The sequence below is a fragment of the Rhinoraja longicauda genome, chromosome 11 (genome assembly GCF_053455715.1).
Source record: "Rhinoraja longicauda isolate Sanriku21f chromosome 11, sRhiLon1.1, whole genome shotgun sequence".
Taxonomy (NCBI): Eukaryota; Metazoa; Chordata; class Chondrichthyes; order Rajiformes; family Arhynchobatidae; genus Rhinoraja; species Rhinoraja longicauda.
In genome coordinates, this window is record NC_135963.1 from 56,868,457 (window position 1) to 56,886,877 (window position 18,421).

Consider the following 18,421-nt stretch of genomic DNA (forward strand, 5'->3'; position numbering starts at 1 on the left):
GGCTTTTGCCGTGGTAGGAGGCGTCTCGTCCACCCTGGGGGGGTGCTGGCAGCGGCCCCTCTTATCGCCTGTGCATACGTGCTAGCTCTTTTTGGGCAGGCCCTGTAAAGGTGGCTTCCCTCCCCACACAGGTTGCAGCCCTTACTCTCTTTGCAGTCCCTTGTCTCGTGGCCTTCTAACTTGCAGTTTCTGCAGACGACTGTCCTGCATTCTGCCGCCACGTGCCCAGGTTTGTTGCATTTCCTGCACACCCTGGGCTGCCCCGCGTACGTCGTGTAACCCCGGTTCCCTCCGATGGCGAACACCGAGGGAGGGTGGATGATGAATCCCTTCCCGTCCACCCTCAGCTTCACCTTCACTTGCCTCTTGCTCGTCCAGATCCCGAACAAGTCCTTTATGTCCACGCAGTTTCCGGCCCCTTCGACGTAGCGCGCAAGGAAGGTGAGGACATCCACAACGGGCACATGTGGGTTAAACATGTGCACCGTGATCATCCGTTCCCTCTGGGTGGGGAGGGTGAAGAGCGACTGCACCTTCAGGAGCGACAGCGGGGCTTCATCCCCCTTCTCCCGGAAGTCCTGCAGCATCTTCTGCCATCCCTCCGGGTTCTGGAAGGTGACGTCGAAATATCCGTTACCTGGGAAGTCCTGGAGGCAGAAGATGTCCCCGGCCTTGAATCCACAGACCTCCAGCAGCACCTTCTTGATGAAGAGGTCCCTTGAGAAAGGGGTCCCCTCCCTGAGGTCCTTCACCGATACACGCAGGGTATTCCGGATACCCTGCCCTCCAGCTCCACTTGCTGCTGCCATCCCACCTGGATAAAGGTGTTAGGTTGGTTACCCAACCAGCATGGATCCACCCCTAAACCAGCCTCGTGCTCCTGACCTCCGCTCCTCGTCAATGATCCTCGCTCAGTACAGATACTGCTCTTATACTGTTCTTATAAGAACATCAGGTTGTGCAAGAACAGATACTACACTTGATCTTAGCCAAAAGGCCGAGAAGCGACACCAGGGACAGTGCACACGGACATTGTGGGCGGAGGGGTGTTCCTGTGCTGTATTTTTCTAATTTCTATGCTCTGTGTTCTCACCGTTACACTTTATAGATACAGTGTGGGAACAGTGTAGGAAGGAACTGCAGAGGCTGGTCTATACAAAAAGCTGGGGTAACTTAGCAGGACAGGCTACTCCAAAGACGTACAGGTATGTAGGTTAATTGGCTGGGTAAATGTAAAAATTGTCCCTAGTGGGTGTAGGATAGTGTTAATGTACGGGGATCACTGGGCGGCACGGACTTGGAGGGCTGAAAAGGCCTGTTTCCGGCTGTAGATATATGATATGATATGATATGATATGATATGATACGACAGGCAGAATCTCTTGGAAAAAGAACAGGTGATGATTCAGGTCGAAACTCTACTTCAAACTCAGAGTCAGGGGGAGAGAAACTAGAGATATGGAAAGGTTCAGTCTGATTTGTTCCAAACCTTTTCATACCTCTAGTTTCCCTCCCCACTGATTTTCTGTCTGAAGAAGGATCTCTATACGAAACGTCACCTATTCCTTTTCGCCAGCGATGATGCCTGACCCATTGAGTTGTTACAGCATTTTTGTGTCTACCTTCAGCGTAGATCCAGGCCATTCCCCCTCACCGAGCCCGCGCTGACCAGCGATCACGCCATACACTAGCATTAGCGGCACGGTAGCGCAGCGGTAGAGTTGCTGCTTTACAGCGAATGCAGCGCCGGAGACTCAGGTTCGATCCTGACTACGGGTACTGCACTGTAAGGAGTTTGTACGTTCTCCCCGTGACCTGCGTGGGTTTTCTCCGAGATCTTCGGTTTCCTCCCACACTCCAAAGACGTACAGGTATGTAGGTTAATTGGCTGGGTAAATGTAAAAATTGTCCCTAGTGGGTGTAGGATAGTGTTAGTGTGCGGGGATCGCTGGGCGGCACGGACTTGGTGGGCCGAAAAGGCCTGTTTCCGGCTGTATATATATGATATGATGATATGATTATCCTACATACTGGGGACAATTTACAATTTACAGAAGCCTATTAACCTGCAAACCTGCACGTCTTTGGAGTGTGGGAGGAAACCGGAGCACCCGGAGAAAACCCATACAGTCATAAGTGAACGTACAAGTTCCGTACAAACAGCACCCGTAGTCAGGATCGATGGAGAGGGAACACGTGGTGTCCAGGGGGACTCTGGAGGCCTTCCGGGAACGCTGGTCGCCGCGGGGGGTTGAATGTATTGTTGACAGAGATGGCGGGATTTTAATGTGATAATTGTTTCATTTGTAAACTGCCGATACAGGCGGCTTTTGTTTGATCACATTTTGCTTAGTATGTTTGTATGTTTTTCTTTGGAATAAAACTTTTATATATAAAAATAAAAATAAAAATTTTAAAAAAATGAAAAATTAAAAAAAAGTAGTCAGGATCGAACTGGGGTCTCTGGCGCTGTGAGGCAGCAACTCTACCGCTGCGCCACCAAATAATATAGTGTCGTTTGCTGAACTGGGGATTGTACTTGTGTATGGCAATAATCTCACTGATCTGTTGGTAAAGAAAGAATCTCATTGTACCTTGGTACACGTGACTATAATAATAATAATATAATATAATAAACATTTATTTTTTATAGCGCTTTTCCAAATGCTCAAAGACACTTTACAAAAACAGTCAAGACATAAAAACAAACAGACAAACTATCCTGACGGAGAAGCGGCGAACAAACAGCGCCAGCGTCCTCTCACGTCAGGGTCCGGCAGTAGACAATAAAGAACACAAGACACACAATTACAATTTTTAACACAAACAGCCATCACAGTGATTGCTCCAGGCACACCCTCACTGTGATGGAAGGCAAAGAAAAGTCTTGTCTCCTCCTCATTCTTCTCCCGTGGTGCCACGAGGCGATCGAGGCTCCCGACTTTTGAAGCCCCCACCGGGCGATGGAAAGTCCCAGGGCCGAGCCGAGCAGGCCGATGAAGGATCCTGAGCCCCCACCGGGCGATGGAAGGTGCCGCGGCCGGGCCACGCAGGGCGATGAGGGGCCTGCGAGCGGGTCAATCAAACCTCGCGCTTCGGGGCGGTCGAAGCTGCTACGGCTGGAGCTCCCGAAAGCCGGTCGCCAGCCAGGGACCTGCGAACTCCCGATGTTGCGGTCTGCAGGGCCCACGGCCGAAGCCTCCGAGATGGTAAGTCCAGGCCCTGCGAAAGAACCGTTGAAGCTTATATTAGTGAGATGGCATTTACATCCCCATTTTAGTGTCACGATAATGGCATGAGTATGTTGAATCCCCTTTAGCACAGAGAACATGAAAGTAAAGTTCACAGCTACTGTACGTGGGTGTTATGTTGTAGAGAGCTACATTCTCAAATTAAATCTGCAAGGTAATTGTGCAAAGATGTTTCCCACATCGGAGAGCAAGATTAAATGAAACTGCTGTGACACGGAGTGAACCTTTCGTTATGTAATTTCTGCCCACGATATGCTCCAACGTGCATGCACCACAGGAAGAGGCCATTCGGTCCTCAAGAACGGTGCCAGCTCTAATTACTTTCACTCTGCCCCGCCTCCCCAAGTTCCAATTATCTTTATCCCTTCAGGTATTCCTCCAGCTCCCTCTGAAAGTGCCACTGAATCCTCCTCTGCTTCCCCCTCAGGCAGTGCAGTGAAATCCCAACAACTCGTTGGGATTTAAACCGAAGACAGGCACAAAATGCCGGAGTAACTCAGCGGGTCAGGAGGCAGCGTCTCTGGAGAGAAGGAATGGGCGACGTTTCGGGTCGAGACCCTTCTTCAGACTGAACTTGGGCAGTTTACAACCCAGTAGTATAACTATTGCTCTCCCCTCTCTCCATCCCCCCCCCCCCCCCACCCACATTAGTCATTGTTCTAGCTTCAGAGTTGTCTTGATGAGTCTCATTGTCTGTAACTTGTCATCTCTGATTTGTTCTGAGCCTTTTCACACCTCTAGCTTCCCCCCCACCCCCCCCTGACTCTCAGTCTGAAGAAGGGTCTCGACCCGAAACGTCACCTATTCCTTCTCTCCAGATAAGGGGGAAGTCTTTTAGGACCGAGATGAGAAAACATTTCTTCACACAGAGAGTGGTGAGTCTGTGGAATTCTCTGCCACAGAAGGTAGTTGAGGCCAGTTCATTGGCTATATTTAAGAGGGAGTTCGATGTGGCCCTTGTGGCTAAAGGGATCAGGGGGTATGGAGAGAAGGCAGGTACAGGATACTGAGTTGGATGATTAGCCATGATCATATTGAATGGCGGTGCAGGCTCGAAGGGCCGAATGGCCTACTCCTGCACCTATTTTCTATGTTTCTATGCTGTCTGATCCGCCGAGTTACTCCAGCTTTATGTGTCTAACTCATTACGTAAACTCGTGTATGGTGCGAGTGTGTGGGGATCGCTGGTCAGCACGGACTTAGTGGGCCGAAGGGCCTGTTTCTGCGCTGCCTCTCTAAAGTCTAAAGCTTCTTCCCTCCTGTTATCGGGCTTTTGAACGGCCCTTCCATAAGCTCGGGAACTGTCCGATTCACCTCCCCCCCATTGCGGACATTGGACTTTGTCTGTGGAACTGATGGGCTACAATGCTGAGAACTATATTCTGCACTCTGTATCTTTGTACCTTCCCCTTTGCTCTACCGATTGTACTTCAGTTTGACTTGATTGTATGTATATGTGTTATTATCAAGTTTAATTAGATAGCATGCAAAACTGTACCTCGGTGAATGTGACAATAATAAGCCTAAAGGTTGTTTCAGGGTGGTGCAACTGGTGGAGTTGCAGCCTCACAGCACCAGAGACTTGGGTTTGATCCTGATCCTGCTGTCTTTGCGGAGTTTGCACATTCTCCCTGTGACCGCGTGAGTTTCTTTCCACGTTCTGGGGACATGTGGGTTTGTGGGTTAATTGGCCCTCTGTAAATTGCCCCTGGTCTGTAGGGAGTGGATGAGAAAGTGGGATTACATAGAACTAGTGTGAAAGGGTGATCGATGGGTGGTGTGGACTCGATGGGCCAAAGGGTCTGTTTCCATGTTGTATTGCTCAACTCACTGTTAACCGAATCAAAACCCCTCTCCTGTTTAGTTCTTTGACCTCTGGTTACTGACTTGTCTGCCTTTGGAAGGAGCGTAATCTATTTATTCTCTGAATATCCCTTACCATCTTCAGTATCTGTGTCAAAAAGCTACCGGTCCTGCCTTCCCCAGTCTCCACATAAGTGAAGACTCTCATTTATTTTTAGAGGTAGTTTAGTTTAGTTTAGTTTAGAGATACAGCATGGAAACAAGCTCTTTAGCCAACCGAGTCCACGCCAACCATTGATCACCTGACCAGCGATCAACTGTACCCTAGTTCCATCCGACACACTAGGGAAAATTTACAGAGGCCAATTAACCTACAAACCTACACGTCTTTGGAGTGTGGGAGGAAACCGGAGCACCTGGAGAAAACCCCCACACGGTTACAGGGAGAACGTACAAACTCCGTACAGACAGCACCCGTAGTCAGGATCGAACATGAGTCTCTGGCGCTGTAAGGCAGCAACTCTACCGCAGCGCCACCGTGCCACCCTGTCAGAAATGTTGATTTCTAACATTGAATCATAGAGACATACAATAAGAGTCGTAAAGCATGGCTCATAGGAAACAGGCCACTCTGCCCACCGAGTCTGTGCTGACCATCAGATGTCCATTCATACTAATCCTACTATACGTCTTGGGCAGAAGGCAGGAGAATGTGGTTGAGAGGGAAAGGTAGATCAGCCATGATTGAATGGCGGAGTGGACTCGATGGGCCGAATGGCCTAATTTTGCTTCTATCACTTATGAAACACTCTTGACTCTCCCTTGAATCTTGGAACAGAGGAAAGGCCAAGTTCCATTTCATTAGGCTTGTGCCAGTGTGGCAGGTGACTGCTCCAATGGTGATGCAGTTGTTGGTAGTAATTAGTCCCCTTCTAATTCATCCATAAAATCTCCAGACAAAAGATGAGCAGAACCAGATTGCACAGAGAATTGTGTGCCTGAACATTAAAAGTAAGGCAGATCTAACACCAGTTCCTGCAGTCAATCTTATCTTTAGTTTCAGACAGGAGGAACTGCAGATGCTGGCTTAGAAAAAAAGGGACAAAGTGCTCGAGTAACTCCAGCGGGCCAGGCAGAGTATGGAGAACATGGATGGGCGACGTTTTGGGTCAGGACCCTTCCTCAGGCAGATTGTGTTGGAGAAAGCTGGAAGAGAGATGGGGCGGGACCAAGCCTAGTGAGTGATAGGTGGGTACACGTGAGCATTGCTGGGCAACATGGCAGGTAGAGCCACTGTCCCACAGCGCCAGAGGCATGCGTTCGATCCTGACCTCGGGTGCTGTCTGTGTGAGGAGTTTGCACGTATCTTTGTGACCGTGTGGGTTTCCTCCGGGTGCCTCGGTTTCCTCCAATGTCCTGAAGACGTTGTGGGTTCGTTACCTAACGAGTAGGTTAATTGGCCCTCTGTAAGTTTCCCCTGGTGTGTAGGGAGTGGATGAGAGAGTGGGATAACATAGAACTAGCGTGAATGACTGATCGGTGGTCGGCGTGGCCTGGATGGGCTCATATTCCGCTCAGTACCTCTAATCTAAAAAGCCCCAGCACGTTTTAAGTTTGGCAGACAGGAAATGTTGCATGCTAACTTCTTAATCAAACACCACAAAAGGTAACAGGAAACAACAAAAATAGCCTCTCCAGTGCGACCCGCGTTCTGAGCTGAGCAAAATGTTTCTTTTGTGGTGATGGGGGCTTAGAATCAAGCTGGAAATTCTGATGGATTGAGTGCAGGTTTGACTGGGTTATTACAGAAAAAAAGTTCACAGGGTACAGGTGGAATGTTTAGACTTTCACCATTACCGTGACTGGTTGGAAAGTCACTTTGCAGCTTTCCACTAGGTTTTGGAGGGGGAAGACCGAGTGTGGGTCTACCAAACGATCGGGCTTCACATATATAAGAAACTCCCACGTCGATCATCACAGCAGTAGGACTCGTGGGGGACTTAAGATCAGCAGGTTATCCTACAGTGAACTCAAGCAAGAGTACTGCATTAAGAGGGCCGGAGAACAGCACTTTGGATCAGAAGCTGATCATGGAAGATAGTTATAGGCGAACACAGGTTTACACTGTGGATGGTAATCCCAATCTCTCTCAGAATCCCAGAATCTCGATGCCCCCAAAGGTCGTGCCTAGGCAGAAGAAGGACTGGCAGAAAGTGTGCTTGGTTGTGATACTGATCCTATCGCTAATAATACTGGCGTGTCTGACACTGGGCACCACATACTTAATTCAACTCAAGATGGAATTCGAGAAAATCAAACAGGTTCACACTCTTTCCAATCTGTAAAACTGAAAGACAAAAAAAGCTTTTGCTGACTTTAAAGCAGAATTTGAGAGCAATCTTTTTCTTGATTTTATTAGGTTCAGAACGAGGAAAGTTCACCGGCAAAGAGGGTTGGTGAGTATAAACGTGGATTAATTTTCATGGGAATGCCGAATTTTATATTAGAGTTTGGAATCTACTGAATTAATCGATCAGAACCTGTTACCTGGAATTAACTATCATTCTTTTGCACCCAATTAGGCTCCGAACTATATAGACGGGGGCATTATTTATGATTTTTTACTATTATTGTCAGTTTATTTGTTGTTTGTTATTATATATTAAATATATATAACATAATAAGATATAAATATATGACTTATTATATCACATATATATTATTATATCATATATTTTTTATCTTATTATATTCTATATATATCTTATCACACACACACATCTTTATATATATATATATATAAATATATTGTCGTATGTCCAGAAATTGAACAATTAAATTCTTACTTGCAGCGGTACAACAGATATATAAACATAGTCCCCTGTATAACTTATAACAAAAACGTTCAGAGAATATATATATATATATAATTGTTTGTTTATTTGTTGTTTGTTTATCTATATATTAGATATATATATATGAGACATTTATATAAGACATGTATATACTCTCAACTTATATATATATTGTATATATATATATAATAATAATAATAATAATGCATTACATTTATATAGCGCTTTTCACACACTCAAAGACGCTTTACAGGGATTTATAGAACATTTATATATGTGTGTGTGTGTGTGTGTATCTTATCACATACACACGCACACACACATATATATATATATACAATGTATATATAAGTTGAGAGTATATATATGTCTTATATAAATGTCTCATATATATATATATATATATATATATATATATCTAATATATAAAAACAAACAACAAATAAACATACAATTATATATATATATGCTCTAAACTTTTTTTGTTATAAGTTATACAGACGACTATGATTATATATCTGTTGTACCGCTGCAAGTAAGAATTTAATTGTTCTGTTTCAGGACATACAACAATCAAACATTCTTGACTTTAAGATATAAAAAGGGGAAACATTTTGTCAACTGATTGGACACAAATTGAGACTGAACAACAGGTAGAATAATATTACGAAGCAAGCAGTTCAGTTATTAAACACACGAGTGTCGACAACTTTCAAAAATGAATTGTGAAAAGTGAGAGTCTTTCATTCCTTTTCAAATTTCAATCAGCATGGGAATGAAATTCACTTTGAAAGTCGCTGCTAATTTTAATTTGAATTGCTCTCCGCCATTTTGTCCGATCAAAAGCGATTCTTTCTCATCGAGAACGTTGACAATGAGTGCTCTCGTTTTGTGCATTTGGGTCCTTGTCTCTAACTTTGCTTTGTTTCTATCAGGGGGTCCAAAGGTTCCAGAGGTCCCCAAATTTGCTGCACATCTCACAGGTCAGTGAATAGCCCGGGGAGTGGATTTGGGGTTGGTCTGAAGGAAATGGTAATATCATGTGGGCTAGGATTTCAAGGCAAAGAATATATTGAAGTAATTGTAAGTTGGCAGTGTGGTTGACTCCTGGTAGTAATATTGTGGAGCTTGGAGGAAGGAATTAAGTTTATCATTGTTGCAGTAGATCTTAGGTACACACGACTGAAGAAGGGTCTCGACCCGAAACGTCACCCATTCCTTCTCTCCTGAGATGTTGCCTGACCTGCTGAGTTACTCCAGCATTTTGTGAATAAATACCTTCGATTTGTACCAGCATCTGCAATTATTTCCTTATATTAGGTAGACACAAAGTGCCAGAGTAACTCAGCGAGCCTGGCAGCATCTCTGGAGAACATAAATAGATGCCCATCCTTGTTCTCCGGAGATGCTGCCTGACCTGTTGAGTTACTCCAGCACTTTGTGTCTTTCTTTGGTATAAACCAGCACCAGCAGTTCTTTGAGATCTTGAATGGCTCTGAATTATTACCAAGAGAGCACTATAATGAGGGAAGACACAGAGTGCTGGAGTAACTCAGCGGGTCAGGCAGCATCTCTGGAGAACATGGATCGGTGACGTTTCACAGAGTGCTGGAGTAACTCAGCGGGTCAGGCAGCATCTCTGGAGAACTTGGATAGGTGACGTTTCACAGAGTGCTGGAGTAACTCAGCGGGTCAGGCAGCATCTCTGGAGAACATGGATAGGTGACGTTTCACAGAGTGCTGGAGTAACTCAGCGGGTCAGGCAGCATCTCTGGAGAACATGGATAGGTGACGTTTCACAGAGTGCTGGAGTAACTCAGCGGGTCAGGCAGTATCTCTGGAGAACATGGATAGGTGACGTTTCACAGAGTGCTGGAGTAACTCAGCGGGTCAGGCAGCATCTCTGGAGAACATGGATATGTGGCATATCTGCTTGGGACCCTTCTTCAGACCAGAAAGGTTATCTATCCATGTTCTCTAGCGATGCTGCCTGATCCCCCGAGTTACTCCAGCACTTTGTGTCTTTTTTTTGTAAACCAACATCTGCAGTTCCTTGTATCTCCACAATGAAGGAGATGCCTTCCTTCAGGTGAGACCAACTACATTTCAATTCTCCCATCAGTTATATCTAACTCATTCCGTTAGCCCTAAGAGCTATATCTACTATTTAATGTAGATTTAGATTTTTTTTTTAGATTTTTAGATTTAGAGATGCAGCGCAGAAACAGGCCCTTCGGCCCACCGGGTCCGCGCCGCCCAGCAATCCCCGCACATTAATACTATCCTACACCCACTAGGGACAATTTTTTAAAAACATTTGCCCAGCCAATTAACCTACAAACCTGCACGTCTTTGGAGTGTGGGAGGAAACCGAAGATCTTGGAGAAAACCCACGCAGGTCACAGGGAGAACGTACAAACTCCGTACAGTACGGAGAAAATCAATGGAAAAGATGCTTCTCATGCGCATATTGTTAATTATGAAATACATGTTTTGGTTATTCATTATCATACATTCTAATTATATTCATATTGACTTAATGCTTCATTTACAATCTCTTGGTTTGAAGGAATGCACTCCATTAGGAATTCAAAGACACTGCTGTGGGAAGCCACTTTGGGCAACGCCTTCACAAGTGGAATCCATTACAGAGAAGGAGCCTTGATCATCCACGAACCCGGCTACTTTGTAATCTACTCAAAAATCTACTTCCGAGGGACGGAGTGCAAGTCGCACACGCTGCTGCAACAGACTGTCTTCAAGAGAACCAAACTCTTCCCCGCTGATTTCACCCTCATGATCGCCAGGAACAACTTGAACTGCCCCGAGAGGCAAGAGGCCTGGTCAAGGAACAGTTTTCAAACAGGAATATTTAAGTTACAGAAAGGGGATCACATATATGTGAATGTGTCGAATCCAATGTTGGTTCATTTTGATCAGTTTTACACGTTTTTTGGACTACATAAGCTTTAGTTTACGCCAGTCATTTTTAATTCTATCTCTGCCTACGAACCGTAGGCCTATTTACCCGAGTAAGCTTTTAAGTTATTTTTGCGATATGCACAATGCGTATGATATGCACAATGTAAAAGGATATTAATCCATGTTTCTTCATCAGACATTGAGTGAAACCCTTGAATATGTATATATTAAAAATATATATAGAGAGAAAAAAAATACACACACACGCAAACAAACAAACACACACACATATATATATATATATATACATGTTTGTGTGTGTGTGTGTGTGTCTGTGTGTTTGTTTGCATGTGTGTGTGTTTTTTTCCTTTATATATATATTTTTAATATATACATATTCATATACATATATATATATATAAACCAAGCCAATTAACATACAAACCTGCACGTCTTTGGAGTGTGGGAGGAATTCGGAGATCCCAGATCCCGCAGGTCATGTGGAGAATGTACAAACTCCGTACAGACAGCACCGGTATATACACACACACACACACACACACAGACACACATATATATATATACACACACACAGACACACACAGACACACATATATATATATGTGCACACACACAGACACACACAGACACACATATATATATATGCACACACACACACACACACACACACACACACACACACATATATATATATATATATATATGCACACACACACATATATATATATATATATACACACACACACACACACACACACACATATATATACACACACACATATATATATATATATATATATATACACACACACACACACACACACACATATATATATATATACACACACACACACACATATATATGCACACACACACACTCACACACATATATATATATATATACACACACACACATATATATATATAATGTAACCTTATTAAGCCAATTCTATTGAATATATATGCATGCAATTAAGGTGAAAGTGATGTTTGCAAATAATATTTACAGTATTGATGTATAATACTTATCATAATTAGATAATTTCATCAAATCCAGCATTTTCTTAGATATAACGAAATGTGGTTTTCAATAGGCACATGGATAAGCTGGGAAAGGATCATTTGCAGGCAGAGGAGGTTAGTTTATCTTTGCATCATGTTCAGCACAGACATTATGGGCCGAAGGACCTGTTCCTGGACTGTACTGTTCCATGTTCTATCAATAATTTGATGGATTGTAATTTTTATTTTTTATGTTATATGCTTGACAATAATGGTTTGACAATATGACTACCTGCTAGATACTGATGAAAAGTATATTAGATCTCCTGCATAAATATATAACGATATCATGAAACTTTGCACAGTTTAATTTCATCGGCAGCAAAAATGTAAAGAAATCTTTGGGAATTAATATGTATCTTTGTAATGATTACGGATGGAGAATAAAATATAAAAGCAGAAGGGCGCAAGGATGTCTGAATATTTTTCTTTGTACGTTGAAGTCTCGGGCAAGCATCGAAAGTTGAATTAGGCCACCAAGCCCTTAATCCAAACACTTAATAATAATAATAATAATGCATTACATTTATACAGCGCTTTTCAAACACTCAAAGACGCTTTACAGGGATTTATAGAACATAGAGAAGTGAATAAATAGATAAATAAGTAAACGAACAGAGAAAGGAGACAGAAGGTGAGGTGACCTTTAGTGGTTGAAGGCAGTGCTGAACAGGTGAGACTTCAGTGATGTTTTGAATGTGGTGAGTGAGGAGGAGTCTCTGACGGTTTGGGGTAGTGAGTTCCATAGGGTGGGAGCAGCGATGGAGAAAGCCCTGTCCCCCCAGGATCTGAATTTGGTCCGGATGGGGGGGGATAGGGGATTGGCAGCAGCAGAGCGGAGGGTGTAGGTGGGAGTGTGTCTGTGGAGGAGGTCAGTCAGGTAGGATGGGGCCAGGTTATGGAGGGCTTTGTAGGTCATGAGGAGGATTTTGTACTGGATTCTCTGGGGGATGGGGAGCCAGTGGAGTTTGTAAAGGACGGGGGTGATATGGTCACGGATCGGGGAGTGGGTGAGTAGACGGGCAGCGGAGTTTTGAATGTATTGAAGTTTACTGATGATTTTTGAGGGTGCGCCATAGAGGAGGCTGTTGCAGTAGTCCAGACGGGAGGTGATGAAGGCGTGGATGAGGGTTTCTGCAGCTGTGGAGGAGAGGGATGGACGGAGACGGGCAATGTTTTTGAGGTGGAAGAAGGCTGTCTTTGTGATGTGTTTGATGTGTTTGTCGAAGGAGAGGGTTTGATCAAAGATGATTCCAAGATTCCGGATGTGAGGGGAGGTGGATACTGGGAGACCATCAATATTGAGGATGAAGTTTTGGGTGGATTTGGTGAGCGTTTTTGGACCAATGATGATGATTTCAGATTTGTTGCAGTTGAGTTTGAGGAAATTTGATTGAAGCCAAGATTTTATTTCAGTGATGCAGTTTGCCAGTGTAGAGTGTGTGGTGGTGGAGATTGACTTGGTGGAGATGAGGAGCTGGATATCATCGGCGAAGCAGTGGAAGTTGAGACCATGACGGCGGATTAATTGACCAAGGGGGAACAGGTAGAGGATGAAGAGGAGGGGGCCAAGGACTGAGCCTTGGGGGACACCTTGGGGGAGGGGAGCGGTGGGGGATTTACAGTTGTTAATGGAGATGAACTGGTGCCTGTCAGAGAGGTAAGATTTGAACCAGGCTGTGCCGGTGATGTTAAAGGAGGTTTCAAGTCGGGTGAGGAGAATGGAGTGATTTATGGTGTCAAAGGCGGTAGAGTTCACGGTGCCGCAGCGGTAGAGTTGCTGCCTTACAGCACTTGAGACCTGGGTTCGATCCTGACTACGGGCACTGTCTGTACGGAGTTTGTACGTCCTGCTGACCTGCAAGGGTTTTCTCTGAGATCTTCGGTTTCCTCTCACACTCCAAAGACGTGCAGGTTCGTGGGTTAATTGGCTTGGTATAAATGTAAATTGTCCCTAGTGTGCGTAGAATAGTGCGGGGATCGCTGGTCGGCGTGGATTGGGTGGGCCGAAGGGCCTGTTTCTGTGCTGTATCTCTAAATTAAACTGAACTTGAACTTCCTTGGAGTCAATATTACCAAGGATCTGTCGTGGACTAACCACATTGATGTGGTAGTCATCCCCTTACATCCCTTGGAAATTCAGCGTGTACTCATTGACTCCAACAAACGTCTACAGACGCGCCATAGAAAGGAACCTACTGGGATACATCACAGTTTGGTTTGGGAACTGCTCTGCCCAAGACCGCAAGATATTGCAGAGGGTTGTAGATGTAGCCCAGTCCATCACACAGACCAGACCCCCCACCACTGACTCCATCTACGCTTCAAAGGTATTTATTCACAGAATGGTGGAGTAACTCAGCAGGTCAGGCAGCATCTCAGGAGAGAAGGAATGGGTGACGTTTCGGGTCGAGACCCTTCTTCAGTCTGAAACGTCACCCATTCCTTCTCTCCTGAGATGCTGCCTGACCTGCTGAGTTACTCCAACATTTTGGGAATAAATACCTTCGATTTGTACCAGCATCTGCAGTTATTTTCTTACACCATCTGTGCTTCACGCTGCCTTGGAAAAGCAGTCAACATAATCAAAAACTTGTCCCACCCTCGTTATTCCTGCTTCTCCCAGCTCCCTTCTGGCAGAAGGTACAGAAGCTTGAAAGCACGCACCACCACACTCAGGAACAGCCCCTTCCCCTCTGTTATCAGGCTTCTGAACGACCCTTCCATAAGCTAGGGTACTGTCCGATTCACCTCCGCCCCATTGTGGACATTGGACTTTGTCTGTGGAACTGATGCACTACAATGCTGAGAACCATATGCTGCACTCTGTATCTTCCCCTTTGCTCTACCTAATACACATGAACCAGACTTGATTGTATTTGTGTTGTATGTCTGATCACATTGGAAAGCATGCAAAGCAAAGCCTTTCACTGTACCTCGTTACACGTGACAATAATAAACTTAAACCTAAACCTAAACCATGTTGCAAATCAATGGGATGAGACGAAACGTGGGCATAGATACCTGTCTCTTACTAGTTCCCACCCTCCCTCACCTGATCATAAGGTCATAAGGTCATAAGTGATGGGAGAATTAGGCCATTCTGCCCATCAAGTCTACTCCGCCATTCAATCATGGCTGATCTATCTCTCCCTCCAAAACCCATTCTCCTGCCTTCTCCCCATAATCTCTGACACCTGTACTAATCAAGAATCTATCTAACTCTGCTGTAAAAAAATATCCACTGACGGCCTCCACAGCCTTCTGTGGCAAAGAATTCCACAGATTCACCCCCACCTTCTGACTACAGAAATCCCTCCTCATCTCCTTTGTAAAAGAACGTCCTTTAATTCTGAGGCTGTGCCCTCTGGTCCTAGACTCTCCCCACTAATGGAAACATCCACTCCACATCCACTCTATCCAAGCCTTTCACTGTTCTGTATGTTTCAACGAGGTCCCCCCTCATTTTTCTAAACTCCAGCGAGTGCAGGCCCAGTGCCGACAAACGCTCACCATAGGTTAACCCGCTCATTCCTGGGAGCATTCGTGTAAACCTCCTCTGGTGAGTTGCAGCAGGTTGAAGCATCTTTGAGGGAACTGAAGGTACTCGACACACACTGGGAAGGGGATAACGAATGGTGGCTTGTGTGTATGAGGGACCTGTACCACTTAGAGGTAACCTGTTCTACATAAAGCTGATGTGGACAAGTTAAAGGGGAAGTGCGTGGTGTCACGGCAGTTAGCGGTTGCACTGAACTCATTCCGACTGGGAAAAAAGATGCAAGGGTCCAAGGGCAACACCTGTCCCTTTACCTCCCCCCTCAACTCCATCCAAGGACCCAAACAGTCTTTCCAGGTGAGACAGAGGTTCACCTGCACCTCCTCCAACCTCATCTATTGTATCCGCTGCTCTAGATGTCAACTTCTCTACATCGGCGAGACCAAACGCAGACTCGGCGATCGTTTCGCTCAACACCTTCGCTCAGTCCGCCTTAACCAACCTGATCTCCCGGTGGCTGAGCACTTCAACTCCCCCTCCCACTCCCAGTCTGACCTTTCTGTCATGGGCCTCCTCCAGTGCCATAGTGAGGCCCACCGGAAATTGGAGGAACAGCATCTCATATTTCGCCTGGGCAGCTTGCAGCCCAGCGGTATGAACATTGACTTCTCCAACTTTAGATAGTTCCTCTGTCCCTCTCTTCCCCTCCCCCTTCCCAGTTCTCCCTCTATCTTCCTGTCTCCACCTATATCCTTCCTTTGTCCCGCCCCCCAGTCTGAAGAAGGGTCTCGACCCGAAACATCACCCATTCCTTCTCTCCTGAGATGCTGCCTGACCTGCTGAGTTACTCCAGCATTTTGTGAAATAAATACCTTCGATTTGTACCAGCATCTGCAGTTATTTTCTTACAAAGCCTAAAGGGGGATGCGCGAGGCAAGTTTTTTTACACAGAGGGTGGTGGGTGCCTGGAACATGCTGCCAGGGGTGGTGATGGAGGCTGGAAGATAGTGGTGTTTAAAGGGCTTTTGGATAAGCCCTTGGATATGCAGGGAATAGAGAGATATGGATCATGTGCAGGCAGAGGAGATTAGCTCAACTTGGCATCATGTTCAGCACGGACATTGTGGGCTGAAGGGCCTGTTCTTGCACTGTACGTTCTATGTTCTATATTCATTGGCCCAACGGTGTGTATGGGAGTTTGCTACGGATACATCAGCTGTTCAGAAAACTATTGGAGGGCTGAGACGGGTCTCGTCCAGAAACGTCACCCATTCCTTCTCTCCAGAGATGCTGCCTGTCCCGCTGAGTTACTCCGGCATTTTGTGTCCATCTTCGGTGTGGGGAGAATGGCTTTCTGGCCAAGCAGTCTATCGCTAGAGGTCATAGAGGCTAAAAAGTAGAGTAGCCATATGGGATGGAAAGGAAGAGCAAATTCCCCACTTACCCTTGGACTTCACTACCTCCGACCGCGACAAAGATTCACTTCAATGAGTATATTCATGAGGTCAGAAGTGATAGGAGCACAATTAGGCCATTCGGCCCATCAAGTCTACTCCGCCATTCCATCATAGATAGAGCTCTTAAGGATAGCGGAGTCAGGGGGTATGGGGAGAAGGCAGGAACGGGGTACTGATCACATTGAATGGCGGTGCTGGCTCGAAGGGCCGAATGGCCTCCTCCAGCACCTATTGTCTATTGTCTATTGTCTATCATGGCTGATCTATGTTTCCCTCCTAACCCCATCCCCCTGCCTTCTCCCCATAACCCCTGACACCCGTGCTAATCAATAATTCTTATAGAAAGGTCAAAGATCTTTTGAGTTAAAGGTATCAGGAGATATGGGGACTGTGCGGGAAAGTGGTGTTCTCAGTGGAAGGTGGGTGGTATTCCTGGTTGGGACTCTTCTTCAGACCGGAAGAAGGTATCCCGACCCGAAACGCATCCATACTTTTTCTCCAGAGATGCTGCCTGACGCACTGAGTTCCTCCAGCACTCTGCGTCTATCTTTGGTATAAACCAGCATCTGCAGTTCTGTGTTTCTACACGCAGTCATGAGCTGCAACATTCCACTTAGTCACTAATAACTTGAGTTACCTCATCTCTACAAGCTTGGGTTTTGATGTGTGTCATAACAGAAGTCAACAAACTACTATTCTGACCAGCACATGCCTCACTCATAGTGTGCAGGAAGGAACTGCAGATGCTGGTTTACACCGAAGATAGACACAAAATGCTGGAGTAACTCAGCGGGACAGGCAGCATCTGTGGAGAGAAGGGATGGGTGACGCTTCTGGTCGAGACCCATCCTCAGACTGAGAGTCAGGGGAGAGGGAGACACAGAGATAAGGAAGTGTAAAGTGTGAAAACGAGACATCACAAGATATGCAGATCAAGGAAAATGTAGAATAGATCATTGTTATCTGGGAGAAGGTGACAACGAAGCAATCAGCGATATTTAAAAAATTGAGATATATTTTTTAATCAGGGGGACAGTTAGACTGCTCTCCCTCTCCCCTGACTCTCAGTCTGAAGAAGGGTCCCGACCTGAAACGCCACCCATTCCTTCTCTCCAGAGATGCTGCCTGTCCCGCTGAGTTAGTCCGGCATTTTGTGTCTATCTATGCCTCAATTATTGGTGCTTTCAGGCTCTGATGCAATACAGCGTTAACACCAGTTTGACCCCCCTGCGTGCAGTAAACTAGTCGTTGCAACATTTCCTGTGGTCTTGTCACTCTTTTGAAGATGAAAGAAGGAAATGAAGTTGCCTCATATCTGAAAACAAAATGGAAAGTTTGCAACGTGCAACCCTACAAGCATCGGAGAAAGACTTTCATTAAGCTGCACGGGGGCAGGGTTTCATTTGGACCTTGTTCACCGGATCCTGACCAGATATCAGTCTCCTCTCTCAGGAGTTGGAAGCTCAATGAATTACAGCAAGGACATGCACATTGACTTCATCAATACTTCGTGCTGTCTCGGAAAAGCAGTCAACATAATCAAAGACCATT

The 18,421-nt window shown here is 45.4% G+C and overlaps 1 protein-coding gene and 1 pseudogene across 1 annotated transcript; one reads left to right on the top strand and one right to left on the bottom strand.

Moving 5' to 3' along the window:
- Positions 1-918: 918 nt before the first annotated feature.
- LOC144598428 (U2 spliceosomal RNA) lies at positions 919-1,009 on the bottom strand (annotated as a pseudogene).
- Positions 1,010-7,120: 6,111 nt separating this feature from the next.
- LOC144598160 (tumor necrosis factor ligand superfamily member 6-like) lies at positions 7,121-10,908 on the top strand. Its single transcript, XM_078408058.1, has 4 exons — positions 7,121-7,375; positions 7,474-7,510; positions 8,845-8,892; positions 10,479-10,908. Exons 1-4 carry the CDS (start codon positions 7,145-7,147, stop codon positions 10,880-10,882), a joined length of 720 nt encoding a protein of 239 aa, XP_078264184.1. The 5' UTR covers positions 7,121-7,144; the 3' UTR covers positions 10,883-10,908.
- The last annotated feature ends 7,513 nt before the right edge of the window (positions 10,909-18,421 follow it).

What these genes read in the sequence shown, in the direction of transcription:
- LOC144598160 (XM_078408058.1), top strand. Translation starts at nt 7,145, where the DNA reads ATGGAAGATAGTTATAGGCGAACACAGGTTTACACTGTGGATGGTAAT. An exon ending in AATTCGAGAAAATCAAACAG is followed by an intron (nt 7,376 to 7,473) that starts GTTCACACTCTT and finishes TGATTTTATTAG; the next exon opens with GTTCAGAACGAGGAAAGTTC. An exon ending in TTCACCGGCAAAGAGGGTTG is followed by an intron (nt 7,511 to 8,844) that starts GTGAGTATAAAC and finishes TGTTTCTATCAG; the next exon opens with GGGGTCCAAAGGTTCCAGAG.